Source organism: Muscardinus avellanarius, assembly GCF_963383645.1.
Source record: "Muscardinus avellanarius genome assembly, chromosome: 9".
NCBI lineage: Eukaryota > Metazoa > Chordata > Mammalia > Rodentia > Gliridae > Muscardinus > Muscardinus avellanarius.
Window position 1 is genome coordinate 59,071,173 of NC_137795.1, and position 12,616 is coordinate 59,083,788.

The window sequence follows — 12,616 nt, forward strand, 5'->3', positions numbered from 1 at the left end:
ATTTGACCTCTGAGATACACCCTCTGCCCTATTTTTTTTTTTTTTTTATTCTTTATTTTGAAACCAGGTCTCACTGAGTTGCAGAGGGCCTCACCAAGTAGCTGAGGCTGTCTGCGAACCATGATCCTCTGGTCTCAGCCTCCCGAATGCTGGGATTACAAGCCTGCGCCAACACGCCCGGCACAACCCATTGTTTTACTATGTAGATGTTTCAAACTGTCCTGAGGAATCTGGGAAAAATCTGTTAATGTTTTGGTGGGCCGGTCATTTGGAAAAGACATTCCTGAGCCCTTATTCTTGGTTAGACAGCCAGTTAGAGAGCTGGCTGGGAACTATAGCCAATGACCAAGCACCATACTTGGAAACCTTCCCCGTGATGATTAGAAGAAAAAAAAAGAAGGACTAATAGGGCATCTTGGGTTAAAGGAAAACAGAGAGTTACCATTCCACAAGGAAAGAAAATACATCTCTCCCTTCAGAGGGCCCAAATCAGCCTTGTAAGAGAGACACATACATCCCTCATAGCTTAATCCTTTGTTAAAGGGAGTGGAGGGTAGAAGATCCTCATAAATCACTTTTCTTGATGAGTTCTTTTAACAAAGATAATAGCCAACAACCACTGGATTTGTTTTCTGTGCCAGACTTTACTCCAAGCAAACTCAGGCATGCTATTTCTTTTATCCTCATTACCATCTCTGGATGTTTCTGTTATTTATTTATTTATTTATTTATTTATTATCACCACTAAGAGATCAATTAACTCACTTATGATAAAACAGCTATCCAGGGATGACCCAAGGATCTAGGCCAAGCAATCTAACGCAGAGTCCACTATTTACAATGAGGCAGACGAATGACTGCCTACCCAGTAACTAGAAGCTAATGTGCCAGCCCTCGTCATCTGCTTTCAGACCTATTGTTATAACAAAAATGAGAAAAATATAAGTCCACAAATTGATTTTTTTTTTTTTTTGCAAACAGCTGAACCCATTCCTAACTTATCCAGTTCCATATTTTCCTTCTGATGACACCCCAGTCTACCTCCCTGCCTGCAAGGCAAACTAGTAAGAACTGGGATCAGGAAGTTGCAGGGGGTGCCAAAGGTTTACTAGAAGTTTCAAGGAATACAGCATGCTTGATTTGTTTCTGTACTGTGTGTGACTGCTTTGGTACCACAAGGGGCAGAGCTGAATGGCTGCAACAGAAACCAAATGGCCAACAAAGTCTCAAATATTTACTCTCTTATCCTTTATAGAAAAAGTTTGCTGATCCCTGTCCTAGAATACATGCTCTATGGCATAAGACATTTTGTCTCCTTTTTCTTGGTATTTTTTTCAGTACCTAGAAAAATTCCTGGCACAGAGCAGACACTGGAAAAAATATATCTTAAACATGAATATCATGTTTTTAGTGATATTTTCAAACAACCCACAAGTTTATTCATTATCCCTATTCACTCCAATTATTTTTTTTTTACAATTTTTAAATATTTTCATTGGTGTATTATAACTACACATAAGGTAGGCAGTCCTGGTAGACTTGAATGGTTGTATGGTTTAGTGATTTTTTGTTGTTGTAAAATCAAAAGCTGGTGTATGACTTATGCTTCTCATGGTGACCAATGTCTTTCTCTTTGGGTATCCTCAGCTTCATGGTTGAAAATATATTATGAAACAGAGTATATGCCTGCTCAGATTATAACTTTATTGTTGAAAATGCCACCATTAAAATCAGGTGGAACCAGTGTATGTCAACCTTAATCTTTAGAAAGCTGTTTCTTTTTATTTCAGTCTTAGTAAGTGAGATGAAAATTATATCCTGCAGAGATAGCACACTAGGCCTGGTCTTGTCCTGTTAAGTGATTATGTTAGAGAAGAGCTCCTTCTCGAGTCAATCTGACACACACATGAGAAATCCCCTTTGCATAACACTGAGATGACAGTTCTGGAGTTCTGCTTAGAACCCAGTGCTGGCATATGTGGGAAAGTCATCCCACCACTTTGATTGACTATTTCAGAGAGCTGGTCCCCAGGGACCTGGGATGAAATCAAGAGGGCCTTGGAAAGAAACCAAGACAAAGAAGGGTTTACAAAGTTAACTTTCCTCTCACAAACCAGACTTCTTTTCGTACATCTTCCAGCTGGTTAGTTTCGTGTGAAGGGATGTAAAATTTGTGGCTTATGTAAACTGGTACAAACACAAGCAGTTCATTTATTCTCCAATCAGGATTCCCAAATAAATAAAAAAGTAAACATAAACACTTACCCCTATAAATCTTGAAAATATTACTGAAAATGCTGGTTGCAAGCCTCCATTTATAATGGAACAAAATACACCAACCACAAAATAAGGCCATTCCGTTAAATTCAACTTTAGAATCCTCCAGAAGGAAACTGGAGGTACGTTCTCATCCTAAGAAGCAAAATATTGCAACAAGTAGGGATAAACAAAAATAAAATTTTAATATTTGAAGACTCACTATAGTCTCCTTAGATTATGAATTCCAGTTCTTGAAATCTTTCTATAAAATTTTTTTTTCTGTACTGGGGATTGAATCCAGGGACATTCTACCTCTGAGCTACCTCAGTCCTATTTATTATTCTTTATTTTGAAACAAGGTCTCACTAAGCTGCAAACAGCCTCATTAAGTAGCTGAGGCTGGTCACAAGCCTGTGATCCTCCTATCTCAGCCTCCCAAGTACTGGGACCACAAGTGTGTGTGCCACTATGCCCGGCTCTATAAATTCTTGTCTTAAATTCTAAACTGATTTTACAATGTTGATAGTTCTGGTTCAAGGTACACTCTGAAAACAGGACAGAAGGATTCAGGAAAATAATTTCTTGCTCCCACTCTTACCCCAGCCCCCGCCCACCCTACAAGGATGGCTATTGTTTGGATCTGGAGTTGCCTACACAACAGTGAGGAGAGGTGGGGCTCTTGGGAAATGACTGAATCATCAGGGTCCTGACTTCACTGTGGGTTCATCCATCCATTGATGGGTTAGTAATTGGATGGTATGATTCGGAGGTGGTGGAAACTGCAGGAGATGAGCCTATGTGGAGGAAAGAGGTGACTGGGGGCATGCCTGGAAAACTACAACTTGTTCCCAGCCTCTTCTACCCCAGCCCTGCTTCTTGGCTGCTATGAGGTGAACAGTTCTCCTCTGCCAGGCCCTTCTGACATAATGTTTCTTTCTCACTTAAGGGGTAAAAGCACAAGAGCCAGCTAACCATGGACTGAAACCTTCTAACCCTGAACAAAAACAAATCTCTCCTCATCTAAATTGTTTCTCTTAGATATTTTGTCCTATAGCAGAAAGCTGACTAACACAAAGACAGCCACGGGGGAGGGTTTTGGACATAAAACTCTATGTTCTCTTCTCTACCTCAGCCTCTTTTGTACTGAGCTTTCTGTCTTGGCCTGGTGGACCATGGACACTTCTGCGAGTTGATCTCCTCCTTATGAGACTGGATCCAGAATCTTTTGAAGACATTTCCAAAGCATCGATCTCATTTATGGATTCAACAACTTCATGTTCTATTTCAATTTCACTTCCTGATGTCTGAAATAAACAAGAAATATGCCTAAGCTGGTTTAGTTCAGTCAACCAATGAAAATTAATCACTGAACATCTGCTATCAAGAAAAAGGGTAACTTGTTTGAAGTAACTACAGGAAAGGATGAAGTGAAACTATTGTTTTTGTGATGTATGTGAAAATAAAACTATTAAGTAAAGATTTCCACTGAATATGTTGAGATAACATGACATCTCTTACAGGTATCTCACTTATCTAGTCATCTCCTTTCTATGCGTATTTGGCACATTCAAGTGTGCTTTGGACCAGTGCTGTCAACAGAAATACAGTATAAGCCACATTTGTCAATTAAAATTAAAGAATATGAAAAGAAAGAGTGAAATGAATTTTAGTTACCTATTTTATTTAACCTGACATGTCCAAAATATTATTCATATTTAATGATATTATCATTTCAACATGTAATCAATATAAAAAATTGTTGTGGTATTGTGCATTCATTTTTTCTACTAAGGCTTTAGAATCTAATGTGCATTCTCTACTTACAACATTTAAGTTCAGATTAACCATCATTCAAGTGTATAGAAGCCACACTCGGTAAGTGGCTACCATAATGAATGATTCACCTTTAAACTTTTTAAAGCTTTTCTTTAATTATCCTTCTTTAGGTTCTCTTATTTCAAGAAAAAATAAATATCTAAAACACTATTCTGACCCTGAATCTCCCCAAGCACTTTTTCTTACTTTTCAAGATAATGAAAATGACATTTTATAGCATTAAACACAGTAATATCAGGGCTATCAGTGAGATAATTTGAGAACATTTTAGAGCTTAAATATACCTGCATTGTGACAAGTTTGAAGTAAATGCCTCTCTTTTTCATGAGTTCATCATGATTTCCTTTCTCCACAATAACTCCATCATCAAAACCAGCAATGACATCAGCATTACGAACAGTGGACAGACGGTGAGCGATCACGATGGTGGTCCGGCCTTCTCTGGCCTAAAGAGAGAGACGTTTGATTTTTAAATACATTAACAACTACATGGGAAAAAATCATTCATTCAATGTACATTTACTGAACACCAATGCTTTGGACATTATAAAATCACCAAAACCATAGAAGATAGTCTCTAACTTCAGTAAGTGCATATAATCAATTGATAATGATTTAAAATGATGGATGTTTTATCCTAGCCAGGAGTGATGGCATATGCTTATAATCCCAGTACTTGGAAGGCTGAGACAGGAGGAGAATATATTCAAAGCCAGCCTCAGCAACTTAGCAAGACCCTGTTTCAAAATAAAAATTAAAATAGGGCTAGGGCGTATAGCTCAGAGGTAGAATGACTCTGGGCTCAATCACCAATACAAAAAAATATTTTATTATGATAAATTAAAACACAAATATAACATTCAAATATTAATAGTATGTATGCCTCTGAATATTTTACTTAAATCTAACAGCTTTCAGTAATAATTGAAGGTTTATAAAAGTCACAAACCCCTATGTCCCAGGCCTTAACCAATCAAATCAAACACAGGGTAATATGCTATGCCTACATATACCAGTCCTAGGAATTATAATGTCCTATCTCACAGAAACACCTGTACGATCAGAAGAGACAAATATGAGGCAGCAAAGTTCAGACTTCAGCATTGTATTGGCCTGAATTCAAACCTTGGTTCTGCCATTTATGAATTTCAAGATTTTACCCAAGACTTTCAACCTCTGTGTGTCATAGCTTATTCAGTATGCACAATGAGGATAGTAAACAGTACTTGCTTCCTAGGGTAGTTGTTTAGTTGATGATTAAATAATACAATGCACATAAACACCTTAGTACTATGACTTACACATAGAAAGTGCCGAAAAAAAGATACTTCTTCTTAGGTAGAAGCATTATGGAAAAATTGAAAAGCTATGTAAATGTTTTTAATTGCTTTATTTATTTATTTTTATTTTTATTTTTTGGTGGTACTGGGGTTCCTGGAAACCCTTCTACCTCCAGGATACACTCCCAGGCACCTATTTTTTATATTTTTATTTGGAAACAGGGTCTCTTAAATCGGCGAGGCCGGCTTTGAACCTGCGTGATCCTCCGGTCTCCACCTCCCAAGCGCAGGAATTAGAAACACCACGCCTGTAATCCCCGCGCTTGGGAGGCTGAGACAGGAGGATTGCGTAGGTTCGAAGCCAGCCTCAGCTACTTAGTGAGGCTCTCAACAACTTAGTGAGACCCTGTTTCCAAATAAAATATAAAATGGTTCTGGGAGTATAGCTAGGAGGTAGAAAGCCTCTGGGTTCCTCCCCCAGTACCACACACACACAAAAAAAATAAAATAAATAACATAAATAAATAAAAAAAGAAACACCACGCCCGGCATATTCATTTATTTTTGATACTGGGGAGTAAACCCGGAGGCATTTTACCTCCGAGCTATACGCCAAGCCCAATTTTTAAAATTTCTTATTTGGAAACAGGGTCTCACTACATTGCTGAGAGCCTCACTACTTTGCAGAGGCTGGCTTCAAATCTACAATCCTCCTGTCTCAGCCTCCCAAGTACTGGGATTACAAGTATGTACCACCACGCCTGGCTTATATTTATTTTAATATAGAACAGAGGCAGATAATAAGAACTTGTCATATTTCTTTGACTTTTGTAACTTTCCCAGTGCTTATGAGCAAACGGAAGTGAAAAGCCTGAAAAGAAAAAAAAATACAAGTGAGAATTATTAGATGGTAATAACTAGAAAGTAGAGGGAAAAAATCGATCAATTCTTTGAATATTTTTGAGAAAACAGCAGGACATGCAAGATTCCCTTCCCTACTTTATTCTCTAAAGAAAAGTATTTTTGAATAAAACCTTTAAAATTGTTTTTATTTCTTTTTGATACATAGTTCCATGGCAGAATAAAAAAGTACAGATAAGTAAACAATAAGAAAACACAGATGTGCAATCACAGATAGGCAAGGTGAAGGGAAAGACAGCAGCCACACAAATTGTCTGCCTCTATTTTGGTTCACAGAATGTTTAGCAAGCTGCTTTTCCCTCCCTCAACAATCTATTAAACACACTGACAGGATGTTTAAAGGAACAAACATTGTTGTTTTATTAGAGAGGGCTCATCTTTGAGACCTACTCTCCCAAGGCATTTTGGTTAGAAGGCCTGTGTGTTCCCTATCCGCACAAAGCTAGCCAGGTCACCCTGTATGCTGAAGACCAAGCACACTGCCTGCACAGAGCAAGTCTGATTCACAGATCCTACTTGATGAATAAGTCTTGTGTGCTCAAGAACTCTAGGAAAGTCAAATTCTGTTGATAGTCAAGGACATTTCATGTCTTAGGTAGGATTCCAACATCACCAGCTCTCTGCCCTCCTCCTGGGGATAACAGGTTTCTCATTTTGAAATGTGAACCTTCAGATTATATTTTCCTCTTCTTGACAATATTACAAACTCTCAAAACCTCAATGGCATGGTTTGCCCTGTAGCTAACTTTTCAAGATCACAACAAAGACCTCATTGTTTACTTTCAAATATTTACAAGTATCTTTAGATAAAAATTTATTCATCATCACTTAAAAAAGATCAGAGAAACAAAGAAATTGAATAAGCAAGCAAACAGAAGAAAGACTTTAAGAGACCTGCTGCTCCTTTGAAAAAGAGCTAGAGTAATATTCTAATGAATACATAATAAAATATTAAATAAATAAAAATTTACATATAAATTTAAAATAGCTAAAAGAATACCTAGAAGCTATCAAAATTTTCTTTCCTAGCCATGCATGGTGGTGTACACTTGTAATCCTAGTATTTGGGAGGCTGAGACAGGAGGATCCGGGTTCACGGCCAGCCTGAGCTACTTAGTAAGGCATTCTGCAACTGAGACTGTTTCAAAAATAAAAAAATAAAATATTGGGCTGAGGGTGTAGCTCAAAGGTAGAATGTCCCTGGGCTTAATCCCCAGCACCACACACACAATTTCTTTCCTAAATCCATGAGTAAGAAGATGTAGCCGAGTGTTATTATATTTCTTGATGAGTTGTTTAAACCAGAGCTCACAGACCTTATCCAGAGCCACCTGAACCACTGCTTCACTTTCTGTGTCCAAGGCTGATGTGGCCTCGTCCAGCAGGAGGATCTTGGGGTTGCGAACCAGGGCCCGTGCTATGGCGATCCTCTGTTTCTGCCCACCACTCAGCTGGGCCCCTCTCTCTCCAACCAGGGTGTCAAATTTCTACAACAGAAGAAATACAGAAGAATTTATTAACGGATCAAGCTATCTCAGTTCACATTTTAAATTGGGAATTAATCCCATTAAACCACCCAAGTCTCACAGGAAATATAGTCCAGCCCTTTGGTGTGTGCCTGTAATCCAAGTAAGTACTGGGGAGGCTAAGACAGGAAGATCGCAGGTCCGAGGCCAGTCTCAGCAACTTCGTGAGCCCCTCAGCAATGTAGTGAGGCCCTATTTCAAAATATAAAGGTCTGATGGTGTAGTTTGGAGGTAGAATGTCCCTGGGTTTCTTCTCCAGTACTCCAATACCAGAAAAAGAAAAAGAGAAGAAAATAAAGAGAGAAAGAAAGATTGAATAATAATCAACCACAGGTTTTAAAAATATATTAACCAGCCGGGCGTTTTGGCGCACACTTGTAAGCCCCGTGCTTGGGAGGCGGAGACAGGATAGCGCAGGTTCGAAGCCAGCCACGCTGGCTTAGGAGACTCTGTTTCCATAAAAAGTATAGCCCGGAGGTAGATGGGCTTCCAGGAACCCCAGTACCACCAAATATATACCATTAGTTGATACTGCCAAAGTTTAAAAAGCCAAAGTAATCCTGACTTCCCTTGTACAGAGGTTCCTCTAATACAAAGCAGTTTTCTAACTCCCCATGGGCTGCACATTCTGAATGTGCTTTGATTCGGAGCACATTCTGTTCTCTGCACCTGAGGCAATTTCATGATGAAGTCATAGGCGTTGGCTTCCTTGACGGCCTTCTCAATCTCATCCATGGTGACATTTTCACGGCCGTAGCGAATGTTTTCAGCTATTGTGGTGGCAAACAACACGGGCTCCTGACTAACCACACCGATAATTTCCCGCAGATATCTCACATTTATGCTCCTAATGTCCTGCCCATCAATACAGACCTGAAAGTAAAAAAAAAAAGTATGACTTTTGCACACGTGTAGTTGCAGTCACAACATCAGGCTGCTGTGCAGCAGAGAGTGCCAATGGTGCTGGGAGCTCACCATGCCTTCTGTGGGGTCGTAGAGCCTCTGGAGCAGCTGGACAGTTGTGCTCTTCCCACAGCCGCTGTTCCCAACCAGGGCCACTGTCTGCCCGCTCTGCACCTTCAGGTTGAGGCCCTTCAAGATCTATCAAGACAGAAGAATAAACTTTCAGGTAACTCAAAGATAGAGATGTAGGGGTCTATGAGTTAATAGTTCTATTCAATACTGGGCTTAAACTTACATATATTTACATATAACTTATACATGTATATATAAATACATTTTATATATGTATATATGTATATATACATTTTATATATGTATATAGTCTTATATATGTATATACATACATATATACATTATATATACATATATATATTTTATATGTGTATATAGTCTTATATATGTATATATAAATACATTTTATATATGTATATAGTCTTATATATGTATATACATACATATATACATTATATATACATATATACATTTTATATATGTATATAGTCTTATATATGTATATATAAAGATATACAGATATACATGTATTTTTCTTTTTGTGCAGTCTTAAGGTAACAGAAACTCCTCATTCAATCGATTTATCATTTGTCATAATACCTTAACTTCGTTTCGAGATGGGTAACTGAAGTGAACATTTCTGAATTCCAAATTCCCCTTGATGTTATCTGGTTTGTGTCCACTCTTTGAGAAACTGTCAATGCTTGGCTTCTAAACAGAAGAAAAATTTAGGAGATGACTAGGTTACAATGACCAAGTGGCCCTTTGTGGAGAGCTAAAAAAGTGATCATGAAACTGACTCTTAATGAAAAACCTTTTTAGGTAAATGGGTGAATGGCCAGTTCACACTTACATTATCAACAATCCTGAAGATTTCATATGCAGCTCCCCTTGCATTTGCGAATGCTTCAATGTTTGGAGAGGCCTGTCCAATACTGAAAGCCCCAATTAGTACAGAAAAAAAGACCTGGGGAATGGGAAGAAAAAACATGCAGGCACTTATTGTTCACTCCAGTTTTTTAATACATCTTCTTTTTGCCAACATAAATTCTATTCTATTTTATTTTATTTTGCGGTACTGGGGATGGAACCCAGAGGCATACTACTTCCGAGCTATACCCCAAGCCCTATTATTTTATTCTTTCTTTCTTTCTTCCTTTCTTTTTTTCTTTTTTTTTTTTTTTGAAACAGGGTCTTACTGAGTTCCAAAGGGTCTAAGTAGCTGAGGCAGTCCACAACCGCGATCATCCTGTCTCAGCCTCTCAAATGCTGGGATTACAAGCATGTGCCACTACACCTGGCATAAATTCCATTTTTATTTTATTTTTTTGTTTTTTTTGTTTTGTTTTGTTTTGGTGGTACTGGGGTTCCTGGAAGCCCTTCTATCTCTGGGCTACACTCCCAGACCTATTTTATTTTTGGAAACAGGGTCTCTTAAGCCAGCAAGGCTGGCTTCGAACCTGCGCGATCCTCCTGTCTTCGCCTCCCAAGCGCGGGGATTACAAGCGTGCACCACCACACCCGGCCTATAAATTCCATTTTAAAATGACAAGAATATTGCAAGTTAAAAATATTTTAAAAGAAGCCGGGTGTGGTGTTGCACGCTTGAAATCCCAGCATTTGGAAGGCTAATAGAGGAGGATCACGGTTTGCAGCCAGCCTCAGCTACTACTTATTGAGGTCCTTTACAGCTTAGTGAGACCCTGTTTCAAATAAAGAATAAAAAATAGGGATAGTGGTGTAGCTCAGAGGTAGAATGCCCCTGAGTTCCATCCCCAGTACCGTAAAAAAAAAAATTAAAAATTAAAAACTTTATCACTGAGACTTCCGGGAAGATGGCGATGAGGAAAGGAAAGCTTACGAGCCCCACGAACAACCAATCTCTAGTACCACAAAATCAGCGCCTTTCATAGCCAGAAAATACCATCAGCAGAGAAACAAAAATGTAATTACAAGGGACAGAGAAAAAGAGGGCTGGAAAAACGAGACACCAGAAAGAAACCAGACCACAGTGCTGCGGCCGGAGCCGCGGCACAAAATGGCACAGGCGCCATCTTCCCTTGCAGCACCAAGCTCCAGAGAGGAGGGGGACTCAGAACGAAACTCAGAGCCAGAGAGGAGATACACCGGCCTTATGCCCGAGGACGCGGCAGCAGCGCTTTACTGCCGGCGGCAACGCACTCAACAGCCCACCAGGCTCCAGAGAGGAGCAGCAGACAGCGAGCCGAGGTGAGCCGCTGTGGAACAGCCGGGCAAAATTCGGCAGATTTTTCGGTGCAGGGAGCATCTAAAGCTCCCAGGGGCTAAACTCAGAAACCCTGCAGGGACTCTAGAGCGGAGCTCATAACTAGAGAAGAAATACGCCAGCCTCACGGCTGAGAGCATGGCAGGGGCACCATATTGCCACCGGAGGCAGCAGCAGCAATTTCACCGAGTCCACTACAGCCCCATCGGCGCACTCAACAACAGTGAGTCAAATTGCAGCCCCTAGAGGAGAAATCCCAGTACTGCATTCCCAGGTACTTGACCCAGTGGGGGAATGGCACTGGCAGAGATATCACACTATAGGAGAACGCCCAACCTGACACCCCCCATGGTCTAAAGCAGCCTCGATTGACTCCCTGGGTCTGAGACTCTGCGATACAACCCAGTAAAGGAGTAGTGGGGACTGAGATACCACAGACTCAAGATCCAGAGAACCTTAAGTGAAGTCATAGTGACCCAAGGGAAGAAGCCAGAGAAGGCACAAACTTCCGAAATCATGGGAAAGAGGAATAACAATGGAGCAATGAATGCCCACAACCCCACAACATCAGAACCCGATAAAACAGAAATTCAGAGATTTCTAGAAGATCAAATCAGGAAAATAACTGTAGAAATAATAGAGGTGCTTCGAAAAGAATTCAGAGAGAGCCAAAAAGAGATAAAGGATGCAATTAATGAAGTAAAGGCCTCAATTCAAAGTACAAACAACCGATTAGACCACATGGAGAACAGAATCTCGCTCGTAGAAGATGATCATTCCAAAAATGAACGCATACTTTCTAATTTAGAAAAAAAAAATCCGACAGCAGGAATCTGACATTGAAGAAATATGGACCCATTTTAAGAGAGCTAACCTAAGAATAATTGGAATAGAGGAGGGAAAAGAAGGTGAAACCAAAGGGATCAACAATCTCTTCAAGGAAGTAATAGCAGAAAATTTTCCAAACATAGAGCAAGAGGTCGATACACAGGTCCAGGAAACTTATAGAACCCCCTTTAGACAGGATTGGAGAAGAGGATCCCCACGCCACATAATTGTCAAAATGACCAATGTGGAAGCCAAGCAGAGAATCTTAAAGGCAACAAAAGCAAAGGGCCAAGTGACATTCAGAGGCAAACCAATTAGAATCACTCCAGACTTCCCAAACCAAGTCATGAGAGCCAGAAGGGCTTGGAGTAACATATTCCCAATTTTGAAAGAAAACAACTTCCAGCCAAAAATTTCCTACCCAGCAAAAATTTCTATCAAATTAGATGGAGAAATAAGAAGCTTCCATGACAAACAGAAACTGAAGGAATTTATGTCTTCAAAACCAGCGCTAGAGAAAATACTCAAAAGAGATTAACTACAAAGAAGAAATAGGTAACACATACCAGAACCAGAAAAACAAGATTTTCCATCCAACAGACAACTAAGACTAGTTATCTCTGGAGATTCATTACTTATGTTAGTCTTTTACCTATCTCTAAATTGTATTGTTTGCTTTTATTGTTGCTAATTTTTAGGATATCTATTTGGAATATTAATATACCTTCAGATATGGCATTTGGAAA

General features: G+C 39.5%; 1 protein-coding gene across 1 annotated transcript in view; it reads right to left on the reverse strand.

Annotated features, from left to right (window-relative positions):
- The window catches only part of ABCB1 (ATP binding cassette subfamily B member 1), a gene marked incomplete at both ends in the record, with an annotated part of 97,776 nt that overhangs the window by 38,404 nt on the left and 46,756 nt on the right, over positions 1–12,616 (reverse strand). The window contains 8 exons of the mRNA XM_080701192.1: positions 2,266–2,412; positions 3,387–3,563; positions 4,380–4,541; positions 7,613–7,783; positions 8,492–8,695; positions 8,798–8,923; positions 9,398–9,508; positions 9,651–9,764. Of these exons, the coding sequence (XP_080557318.1) occupies positions 2,266–2,412; positions 3,387–3,563; positions 4,380–4,541; positions 7,613–7,783; positions 8,492–8,695; positions 8,798–8,923; positions 9,398–9,508; positions 9,651–9,764 (1,212 nt within the window). The remainder of the gene's footprint in view (positions 1–2,265; positions 2,413–3,386; positions 3,564–4,379; positions 4,542–7,612; positions 7,784–8,491; positions 8,696–8,797; positions 8,924–9,397; positions 9,509–9,650; positions 9,765–12,616) is intronic.